The sequence below is a fragment of the Musca domestica genome, unplaced genomic scaffold, assembly GCF_030504385.1.
Source record: "Musca domestica strain aabys unplaced genomic scaffold, Musca_domestica.polishedcontigs.V.1.1 1, whole genome shotgun sequence".
NCBI lineage: Eukaryota > Metazoa > Arthropoda > Insecta > Diptera > Muscidae > Musca > Musca domestica.
Window position 1 is genome coordinate 5,766,813 of NW_026712114.1, and position 12,023 is coordinate 5,778,835.

The 12,023-nt window shown below is 40.7% G+C and overlaps 1 protein-coding gene across 2 annotated transcripts in view; it reads right to left on the bottom strand.

Annotated features, from left to right (window-relative positions):
- LOC101895437 (tubby-related protein 4) overlaps nt 1-12,023 on the bottom strand; it is a 92,501-nt gene that overhangs the window by 4,122 nt on the left and 76,356 nt on the right. Inside the window, exons 3-11 of one of the 2 annotated variants that reach the window (XM_059118186.1) lie at nt 6,366-6,530; nt 5,806-6,265; nt 5,232-5,746; nt 4,926-5,154; nt 4,562-4,830; nt 3,215-4,498; nt 2,433-3,131; nt 2,035-2,370; nt 24-215 (exon numbers count right to left, since the gene is read on the bottom strand). In XM_059118186.1, coding sequence (XP_058974169.1) covers nt 24-215; nt 2,035-2,370; nt 2,433-3,131; nt 3,215-4,498; nt 4,562-4,830; nt 4,926-5,154; nt 5,232-5,746; nt 5,806-6,265; nt 6,366-6,530 — 4,149 coding nt within the window. Of the gene's footprint in view, nt 1-23; nt 216-2,034; nt 2,371-2,432; nt 3,132-3,214; nt 4,831-4,925; nt 5,155-5,231; nt 5,747-5,805; nt 6,266-6,365; nt 6,531-12,023 lie in introns of both variants that reach the window. The other variant, XM_059118182.1, reaches the window with a different exon arrangement.

A 12,023-nucleotide genomic window follows, 5' to 3' on the forward strand; every position in this document is an offset into this window, starting at 1 on the left:
ATCCTGGAATTCAAAGACCCCACCTGTTTTCCTCGAAATTCAATCTGGAAATTTTTTGCCGATTCCTGTGTCACACGTCCACCAAAGTCCAATTGATACACCTGACTCATTTCATTCCACATCGGAGCCTTATTATGCATGACAAATTCTCGACGCACTGGAGCCGGATTATTACACGTGGAGGAGCCGTTGGGTTCAATGCGCCCGCGTTTTAGCTGAAACAAAAGGATTAGGGAAAATGCCAGCTATATCTTTCAAAGAGGAAAATGTTTGTAATTTATGAACTCGAAAACCGCTGCACAGATTTTTCTGAAAATTTCCAAATATACTACAGCATAGCCTGAAATTCCACTTGGAACTGGAGATATAGCATCAGAATCGGAGGCACCTCTAAAAAAATTTAGATTTTATATACACATATCTATTGATCGATTACAGATATAATCTCCAAATTTGGAATGCTTAACGGAATTTGGAACAAAATTAAATTTGCCAATTATATTGAAATCGGTTCAGATTTGGATATAACGCCCATATACATTTTCCACCGATTTCAAATATTTAATGCACCCAATGCGATATGTATGTCCGATTTCAATAAAATTCGGATAGAGAGACGAAATATGGTATCAAAACAAATTTGCCAAATTATATTGAAATCGGTTGTGGTTTGGGAATAGCTCCCATAAATATACAGGGTGAGATAAAAAAACTGCAACTAACAGACCATCAGAGTGCTGTCATTTCTAAACCACTCCTCCGATGGCTGTTAAAATTATTCCAGTGACAGCTCATTATATTGTTTACAAGCGCACAAAAGCTTTCCGCGTCGCAGTGGCCGAAAAATGGCCTGTGAGCTGAACATATCGCAAAATTCCATTCGGCAAATATTGAAAAAAGAGTTCGGGATAAAGCCATTGAAATTCCAAAAACTGCAGGAACTTACACCGCAACAGAAAGAAAATAGACTTAAAAGAGCTTAACAGTTGCTTCGCTTGGCCGAAAGTAGTGAACTGCCGAATTTGCTTTTCTCCGTCTCCGATGAGAAAACATTCGTTGTCCTGCAGTTTGTAAACAAACAAAATGATCATGTTTACTTGCCAAAGAGGTCAGCTAAAAATAGGCACCGACTTCTGTTGGCCACCAGAACTCAAGCGCCGGCCATGGTGATGGTGTGGGGGCCGCCATAACAGGCGATGGTCGCTCTCCGCTCCGAAATATTCTGGAGGGTGTATTAAAGCCTTGGGCACGCAAACATTTTGTCCGCAGACCTTGGACATTCCAACAGGACTCAGCACCATCGCACTTAGCATGCGCCGCCACCCAAGAATGGTTACAAAATGAGGTTTCTCGCTTCATTTCCTGGGCAAAATGGCCACCAAAATCTTCGGATACCAATCCGCTGGACCATTGTGTCTGGAGTATTTTGGAAAGCATGGTTAGCACTAAAAATACCAAAGTGTCGATCACCTCAAGCAAGCGCTTCGCCGGGAATGGGCCAAAAAACCGCAGAGCAACATTCGGGCAGCGTGTGATGGTTTCGTTGACCGTTTGAAGGCCATAATTCGTGCCAAAGGTGACCAATTCGAACAAATCTAAACTTATTCTAAAATTTGATGCTATTTCCGAATTTGTTTGCTTTCATTCAATAAAATTAAAAAAAAATGTAAAAATTATGGCGTTTGACTTTGTTGCAGTTTTTTTTTATCTCACCCTGCATATACCTTAAAAGCAACGATTTCAAAGATTCCTAATCCGAAAATGTTGAAAAAAAAAGTGAAAACGGGGGAGCTTGCCTCTTGTATTTAGGTTAATTTGCGATAAGTAAACCTCGATATAAGTGGCGACTATTTTAGCTCGGCTTTCATAATCTACCGAGTTCTCCCTTCAATGATTGAAAAAATTGGAATTTTTCGCAAAGCGACCTAAATCTATGCTCCTTTACGGAAAATTCAGTCGATGGCTAATACCAGCAATGAAACCCCTTATGTATTCTCACCTTTTACAATTTAACATTGAATCCCACAAACTTACCTTTTGCCTCAGCTGAGCCTTTTGGAATGTTTCCAAATCGCGATATTGTTTACTACAGCCATTGGCATTGGTGTTTTCCTCCCCAGAACCATTGCCACCATTCGCTTCATCATCGGAGCTATCGATGATGTTTTGTTTCTTACGCTGGCGTCTATTCAAAAGCGGGGAATTCAAAATAGTTCGTATCGGTGAGCTACTCTGATAGCGTTTGTTTTTTTTACTCGCTGCCGGGGAGGCTGGCGAGCTGCGCGGCAGACGATGTGGGGTAGCAGGTGGTGTCAGATGTTCATCTAAATCTCTTAGTCTACTAATGATGTTCTCTAGTGTGGTAAGGGCCTGCGGGAGAGAGAAAAAATTGGAAATTAATTTCAGATTTTCTATGAGGGTCTCCAACTCACCTGAGTATGTAATGAAACAGAAGCTCTAGATTCTACAGGCGTTGCTTCGATGGTATCACTATTTCTATTCTCCGTCGACCGTTGCTGTTGGGCGCCATCGCCAGCCCCAGAAAGTGGCTTGCCATCCAGTGAATTCGCTGGCGTGGCCTGTTTGGCATCTTTGCGCCGCCAACGACCCTCCGTCAATTGTTTAACTAAACTGAAACCATTCTCATTTTTCCTACCTAATGTCGGCGAGGAAGTATCGCCATTGTTACGATTACCAAAACGATGTTTCCGTGTAAACAATGGACTATCTGTGAAACTGGTGATGACATCGATCCGCCGCCTTGGCATATTTTCTGCGGCCGGTTTGTGACACTTGATTTCTTGATCTTTGGACGGTTCACGACATGCGGGTATATCGAGATCAGCTCGAATGATATCGTCATCATCATCTTCATCTTTGGGGATTATTGCACTCTTCGATATCGATCCCGATGGCAGAGAGTGTTTGCAGTCTTCAACCGCACTACCACTGGTCGCTGTGCAAGAGGAACATGTGGATTTCTTTTTGCTGGAGGCACCTACTGCTGCTAGGGTTTCTTCGTGTAACTTCTCCAATTGTTTGCTATTTAGCTTTGCCTGAGTCGAAAGTAAATCACAGGAATCTAGACTTTTCGATTTGCCAGTCATAACCAAGCGGGGTTTGCTGGAGTCCTGGAGGAATAGAAAGATGGGAAATGAATTAATGTTTTTTTTCGGAGGAAAGGTGTTCGGTATTTAAATGGAGCCATACTAACCCCCTGATGCATGCGCTTTTTGCGACACTTCCTATTGTCTACCAAAATAAGTCTTTTGTGGGGAGCCTCTCGGCGCAAGGCCGTCAAGGCCTCATCGGATGGTGTTATGGCCACAGAATCCAGATAGCCAACGCTACAGCTACGCGTTATGACATCTGTGGACACGGGGGCAATGGATACCACAGTGGGGGTGCGTTTCATGGGATTGGTGACATCAGATGGCGGAGGAACTGGGGCCACAACGGCATTCACTGTATTTTGAGCTATCGCCGCTGCTGCTGCCGACGACGATGCCTGCATTTCATCATCAATGAATTGCATTTCCCGTTTCTTCGACGTGGATGGCTGCGACGCCATGGCCTTCACCTTGGCCGCCGCATCCATACGTTCCAAATTCAAACTTAAATTTAGAGGCACTGGATTGACATGACTATTGGTGGAGCGTAACGATTCCGTGAGTAAAGCATTCTTAACCTGGACGACATTGTTGGTGTAATCTGCATTACTGGAATAGGACATTAGGGTGGTCTGGCCATTTGCCGATACGGCTGGACGTTCAAAGATAATATCAGTGGGTGCCACGGCATTTTTGGGTGATTGTAAAGTGGGGACGGATCCATCGCTGAAGAGCGGTGATATGGCATGACGTGACTGGCCGCATGAACTGCCATTGGGCCGGCCAAAGGTGGAGGTGATGTTTTTTGGACGTAAAACTTTGTGAGATGACGAGGAGGAGGATGAGGCGGCGGCCGATGTTGAGGGACCGGGAGCGGCCGCCTCGGGAGATTCACTTGTTGAATCGTCATCGTAAGACTCGGCACGAGCCAAAGGGCTGCGACCCAAGGCCCCGGCTATTTGATTGCCACCATTCGACGTTGAGGAGGAGGAGGAGTTGCGATGACGAGCCAACAAGCGATTGGGTCGCGGTGACATGGGTGCAATGGGCGGTGCAAGTTCGTTGAGTTTCCGGTTAGCCAATCCCCCGCCGCCACCACCACCACCGGAATCATTGGGTAACGCCACTTCGGCCACTGCAGCAGATGACTGAGCATGATTTTCATCTTCATCTTCCGAAAAGAGATTCGGATTAAAGCTGGGATCTGGACCAAGAGGAAAATCATCTCTCAACTCTGTAATGACGAGGGTCATTTGACGCGGTTGCAAGTGCAGCAGGGACGTTTTGTAGGTGACTTGACCCAAATTGGCTGGGACGGTTTTGGCCAGGCCATGCATTTTGAATTTGGTACCCCAAATGTTGGAGGTGACCTCAACCAGTTTTACTTCCTGGAATGGAAAGGAGAAGAAGTAGAGGTTAAGAAGGAAATATTGTTTAGATAGTGGCCATACCTCTGGCAGGGTATCTACATAGGCCAGTTCATCCAGGGCATCACTGCCATCATTGCTGGTTGTGGTCAAGGTATTCCGATCATGACCATTTCCATGGCGTTTTTGCTGGCGTATGCGCCGTTTACGTGGCGTATGAGGAGAGCCACGTAATCGCTCATCATATTCCGAATCTGAAGAATCGGTGCGACCGTTGGCGGTGGTACTGGTCGATTGGCTGGACGAGGAAGAACTTTTCGAGCCCGGTGAGTGTTGAAAGAAATGGGAAGTTTCTGGTAAAAGAGATAAGAGAGAGAGAAGAGAGAGAGAGAGAGAGAGAAGAGTGAGTTATTCACGACCTCTTGGTTATAAAATGACCTTAACTTACCATTCACCTGCGGATCAAAGATTACAAATTCCGGACGTATTTTAGAGGTCCTCTTCCCTTTTAACAGCGGCACCAATCCCCCCAAATATTCCAGATACAGGGTATAACATGTCCCGGAACTAATGTTCGAATCATCATCATGCCTTATCATGGTACAGTGTAAACGCGTCGAACATAAAGGAGGACGCGATACGAACTCTCTAAGAGATTTTAAATCAGGTACACAACACTGCAAGGAGACCGAGAAAAACAACAACAATAAATTTATGTTTCTCATCCATGGCGGAGGTGGGGGCGAAAACCTACTCGAATTGTTTGAGCAAAAAGATTACCGATCAGAGTTTTAATTCTTGACGGCAAAGGCAACAATGGCAATAGAGTTTCCGATCCTATGCTGGCTTGTATCTGCAGGCGACATAGCAGCTGTAGCGAGGCCACACGCCTCGAGACCCAGGCAATATGGACCTGGGTGCCGGTGGCAATGAACAGGCGTTTGTCGTTATGGCCCCACGTCAAAGCCGATACTGGGGCATTGGAATTGGGTATGTGGGCCTGATAGAGCAGCGCCCCCGTTTCGGTGTAGAATTTCAGCAGATTATTATACACCACCCCTGGGCTGTTGGCATTCTCCGCCAGAGATGTGGCCTTTTGCGATGTCCCCGCCACGGCAAGCAGCTCTCGTGAATTGCTCCATTCCATGACCATGCCCAGGGCACCATCCAAACCCGTATTGATATGTGAGGGTGAAACATCATCGAAAGATTTCAGCAGATAAATAAAACCGTTTTGAAAGCTAACCGCCAGGACAAAGGAACGTTTGGCTGGAAAAAAGGGGAAATCATTGAAAAATCAAAGAAAATTGTTTGACATCCACGCCTACCCGCATTGGTAACACCCGGCTCCGACTCCTCGCCCTCCTCCATTTTGAATTTTTCACATGACCATGACATGGAGGTTATGCCCACATCATTGCACAGCTGGACCTGAGACACCATGGCCCCGTGGACATCCATGACAATGACCTGCCCTTGAGTGGTACCAAAATAGACCTGCTGATCATCCGGCGTCCAAATGCCACAGGTAATGGTCGATTCCAAATTCAACATCGATGACCAGTAGCGTTGGCCCGCCACCGATCCCACCAGCACAAAACCATCCTGATAACATATCAAGGCCATGCGACCATCGTGGGACCACGAGAAATGTGTCACCGGTGTGTTGCGATCATTTATCAGTTCAATGGACCAGCGACCCTCGTACTTGATCCATACAAATATAATGCCCGAACTATCACAGGATGCCAATTTTTGATATGGTTCATTCCATTTGACTAGAATAACCTGGGGGGGGGGGGGGGGGGGGGGGTGAAGAGAACATTTCAAATAATTCAAATAACTCGTGGAAGTAAAATATTTGAGGGAGGGAAGGGGGTGGACTTACATCTGATCTGTGTCCTCTTAAATTGTAATTTGTACGTAAAGGATATTCAACATTTTTGCGACAATGCGAGGTGGTAAAGGTCACACCCACAATGCCACGAACATTGCCCGTGGCCAGCCAGCCTTCCTGATAGTAATTGGTGCGATTCAATTTCCAGCCATCATCCTGCAAAGAATAGAGAGGAGGAATGTAAAAATTTAATAAGAGAATATAAACAAAATGGTAGAGTTATATTTCCATTATATCATCTGGGTCAGTTCTGCCCACATAATCTGAAATATGAAAATTTTTCTTAGCCAGTGAAACTTTGTGCAGTAAAAAGATCAAATTTCGCCAGGGAGGTTGATAAAATTCGGCCCGGAGAGAAAATCTAGTTTGGGTCCCGGGTCCCCTTCCGAATTCAATATCAAATTTCGGGATTGGAGCTTTATCCCTCTCCCAATACCCAATTAAGTGATATTTAGTACTTTTCGTACAATTATAGTACACATTTCCAAAACCACAATCATATCTCAATCCGAGATACCAACAGAGACCTCAATATAAAATTTCGAGATTTCAGCCCTATCCCTTCACCGAATACCAAATTTTGTTCCACTTAGTACTTTTCGTACAATTTTGGCACTTATTTCCAAAACCAATTCCATATTTCAATTCCAGATACCAACAGCGACTCTAATTCCAAATTTCAGAATTCCAGGTCCAACGGTTCATCAACGGTTCACCACGAAATACACATCCGTCTATCCGTCTGTGGAAATCACTCTAGCTTCCGAACGAATTGAAGTAGACTGATAAAATTTTACTCAAATGTATGTTATGTCTGCGGGACTTTTGGTATTGAAAATGGGCTATGTAGGTCCACGTTTTGGTGTAGTCCCCATATAACGGAACCTCCTGATATTAGGTATTTTGATAATTTTAGCCACATTATTAACCGGAATTGTTTTAAATTTGGTATTTGAAGACAGAAAAATATGCATGTCCACCTCTTCGTAGAGTCCCCATATAACTGTACCTCCCGTTATTCGGCATTTTAATAATTTTAGCGACATTATTCACCGGAATTGTTACAAATTTGGTATTTTAAGTTCGTAATGGATACTACAGCCTAAGACAGAAAATTGTCTGTGCAGGTCCACGTCTTCGTATAGCCCCCATATAACGGTATCTCCCAATATTCGGCATTTTAATAATTTTAACGACATTTTTCACCGGAATTGTTTCAAAATTGGCATTTGAAGTTCGTAATGGATACTACAGCCTAAGACAGAAAATTGTCTATGCAGGTCCACCTCTTCGTAGAGCCCCCATATAACGGTATCTCCCGATATTCCCTAATTTTATGATTTTATCAACATTATTACCGATTTTTTTAAGTTTCGCATTTGAATATTGTAATGGCTTATGACAAATATATTACCTATGTAGGTCCATGTCGTCGTATTGACCCTAATATGACAGCTTCTTTCGGTATTTTTAAGATTTTAACAGAATTTTTAATGGATTTAATTGTTTTTGAGAATTGCCAAATACATTCCAAATGGTGGAGGGTATTGAAAGTTCGGCCCGGCCGAATTTACAGCTTTTTTACTTGTTTAGTTTAATCTCCAAAACTAATATTTAAAAAATTTCCAATTCCACAATCCGATACTAGTCTTATTTCCAATTTTCAGGATACCAGCTCTATTGGTTCACCCAAATCCAAATTGTACCAAATTTAGTACCATTTAGAACACTTAAGTACAAATTTTCATAACTACCTACCTATCATACCAGTCCAATATAAATCTTATTTTCAAATTTCAGGACTTCAACTTTACCAGTTCGACCAAAATTTAAATTGTACGAAATTAAGTACGATTTAGTACACATAGGTACGAATTTCCAAAACTCCCTTCAATAGTAATCTTATTTCTAAATTTCAGAATTCCAGCTCTGTCGATTCATCCAAATCGAAATTGTATCAAATTTCGTACCATTTAGTACTTTTCGTGCATATAAGTACAAATTTCGAAAACTAACTACTTGGGATATGTGTACCACAATCCGACAGTAATCATATTTCCAATTTTCAGGATATTAGCTCTATTGGTTCGCCAAATCCAAATTGTACCAAATTTAGTACACTTAAGTAGACATTTTCATAACTACCCTTCCTATCATATCAGTTCAATAGAAATCTTATTTTCAAATTTTAGGACTCCAACTTTATCAGTTCCGCCAAAATTTAATTTGTACCAAATTTAGTACGATTTTGTACACAAAAGTAAGAATTTTCAAAACTCCCTTCAATAGTAATCTCATTTCTAAATTTCAAAATTCTAGCTCTATCGATTCACTCAAATTTAAATTTTATCAAATTTTGTACCATTTAGTACTCTTCGTGCACATAAGTACAAATTTCGAAAACTAACTACATATCCCAATACCACAATTCGACATTAGTCTTTTCTCCAATATTTAAGATACCAGCTCTATTGGTTCTCCAAAATCCAAATTGTACCAAAATTAGTACCATTTAGTACACTTATGTACAAGTTTTCATAAGTTTCATATCATACAGTCCAATTGAAATCTTTTTTTCAAATTTCAGGACTCCAACTTTACCGGTTCGACCAAAATTTAAATTGTACCAAATTTTGTACGTTTTAGTACACATACTAGGTACGAATTTCCAAAACTACCTACAATAGTACTCTTATTTCTAAATTTCAGAATTCCAACTCTATCGATTCACTCAAATTGAAATTTTATCAAATTTCGTACCATTTAGTACTTTAAGTGCACATAAGTACAAATTTCGAAAACTAACTACATATTCTAATACCACAATCCAACAGTAATCTTATTTCCAATTTCCAGGATACCAGCTCTATTGATTCACTCAAATCCGAATTGTACCAAATTTAGTACCATTTAGTAAACTTAAGTACAAATGTTCATAACTACCTAACTTCTACCTATCATACTAACTATAACATACCAGTCCAATAGAAATCATATTTTCAAATTTCAGGACTCCAACTTTACCGGTTCGACCAAAATTGAAATTGTACAAAATTTAGTACGAATTAGTACACATAGGTACGAATTTCCAAAACTACATACAATAGTACTCTTATTTCTAAATTTCAGAATTCCAGTTCTATCGATTCACTCAAATTGAAATTTTATCAAATTTCGTACCATTTTGTACTTTTCGTGCACATGAGAACAAATTTCGAAAACTAACTACATATCCCAATTATACACTCCGCCAGTAATGTCAATTTCAAATTTCAGGATAGCAGCTCTATTGGTTCGCCCAAATCCAAATTGTACCAAATTTAGTACCATTTAGTACACTTAAGTAGAAATTTTTATAACTACCTATCTATCATACTAGTCCAATAGAAATCATATTTTAAAATTTCAGGACTCCAACTTTTCCGGTTCGACCAAAATTTAAATTGTACCAAATTAAGTACGATTTAGTACACATAAGTACGAATTTCCAAAACTACCTACAATAGTACTCTGATTTCTAAATTTCAAAATTCCAACTCTGTCGATTCACACAAATTAAAATTGTATGGAATTTCGTACCATTTAGTACCTGTCGTGCACATAAGTACAAATTTGGAAAACTAACTACATATCCCAATTATAGACTCCGCCAGTAATTTTAATTTAACATTTCAGGATTCCACCTCCATCCGTTCCTTCAAATCCAAATTGTATGAAATTTAGTATCGGTTAGTACTTTTCGTATACATTAGTACACACTTCCAAAACTACCTCCTTACATCGATTCAACTCCTCAACTTGGATTCCAATTCCAAAGTTCTAGTTTTTAGCTCTAACTATTCAATGGTACGGAATTGGTACCAAATGTTGTACATTTTGGTACATTTTGTACCCTTTATGACATCTATAATGTACGCCATCGGTGACCCTCATTCCAAATCGGTGACCCTCATCCCAAATTGATAAGTTCTAGCTGTAATGCTTCCCAACTACAAAGGGTAACATATTTAGTACCTTTTTATATTTTTCGTACCGTTCTAGTACGGATTTCCAAAAATCCAGCCTTTTTGACACCTTCGGACTCCAAAACCAAAATTTCGAGATTCTTCATTCTGTAGGTCTACCTCTGTGCACTTCGATTTCCATTATACGAAATGGTACCAAATGTTGTACATTTTGGTACTTTTCGTACACTTATAGTGCGAATTTCCAAAAACCCTTTATTACATCTATAATATTCGCCATCGGTGACCCTCATCCCAAATTGATAAGTTCTAGTTGTAATGCTTCCTCAAATACAAAGGGTATCATATTTAGTACCTTTTTATATTTATCGTACCGTTCTAGTACGGATTTCCAAAAATCCAGCCTTATTTCACCCCTTTAGACCCTCATCCAAAATTTCAAAATTCTTCATTCTGTATGTCTAGCTCTGTGCACTTCGATTTCCATTATACGAAATGGTACCAAATGTTTGACATTTTGGTACTTTTCGTACACTTATAGTGCGAATTTCCCAAAACCCTTTACTACATCTATAATATACGCCATCGGTGACCCTCATTCCAAAGTGATAAGTTGTAGCTCAAATGCTTCCTCAAATACAAAGGGTATCATATTTAGTACCTTTTTATATTTTTCGTACCCTTTTCGTACGTATTTCCAAAAATCCAGCCTTATTTCACCCCTTTAGACCCTCATCCAAAATTTCAAAATTCTTCATTCTCTATGTCCTGCTCTGTGCACCTCGATTTCCAAAATGTCAACCCAAATACGAGTATGTCATACATTATTCAGCAATAACTACTACTTCCCATCCCTGCCCCAATGTAGACCACTTAAATACTGGTCATCATTATTGGCGGCCTGTAAAATAATTTCCTCCAAATGCCCAGCACTGAAAGTATTTTGTCGATGTCGCTGCAAAACGATTAAACCACTTCCGTTTGCAAAAAAGTATCAAACGGGCGTCGGAACAATAAACCCTTTTCGAAAAAAAAGTACCCCAGCCACAACCCACAACATCTGTGGCGAGATTATGTTTCAGCCAAACAACGAACTGAGAATTGACATTCGACAGGACAGTCAATGGCTGGCAAATGGCTTTAATAATTTGTTAGGAGACTGGCAAGCAAACAAAATGATTGTCGGCACCTAATACCTAATTCATGGAGAGAAAGAGAGAGCGGGAGAGAGAGAGGGTGGAGGGGAGGCAAATTAGAAAGGACATTTATGTGGGTGCATTCATGTGAGCGATGTTGTGGCTCTTCTACTGTGGGGGAGGGAGAGAGCCTTATTGGTCTACTGTTATGTTATGTAAATCAGTATCCGGCCATATGACTAAACGGCAATTGCATGAAGTGCTTAAAAGGACACCACCATCATCATCATCATACCTTGGTGAGTGGTGCATGAGAACCGTCACATCCCGTCCGCACACACAATTCCATTCAATATTCAAATTTGTTGGGCATTTTGCCAAAAAAAAAAAAGAATTTTACCAAAATATTTTCTATTATTTGTTACTTTTATTGCAGGCTACTAAGAGAGACTGGGACTGACGAACCGACCAATAAATAGACGCAATGACAACAAATTTAAATGCATTTTTTAATTTATTTACTTAAATTTTTTTTATTAGTTAGTGTG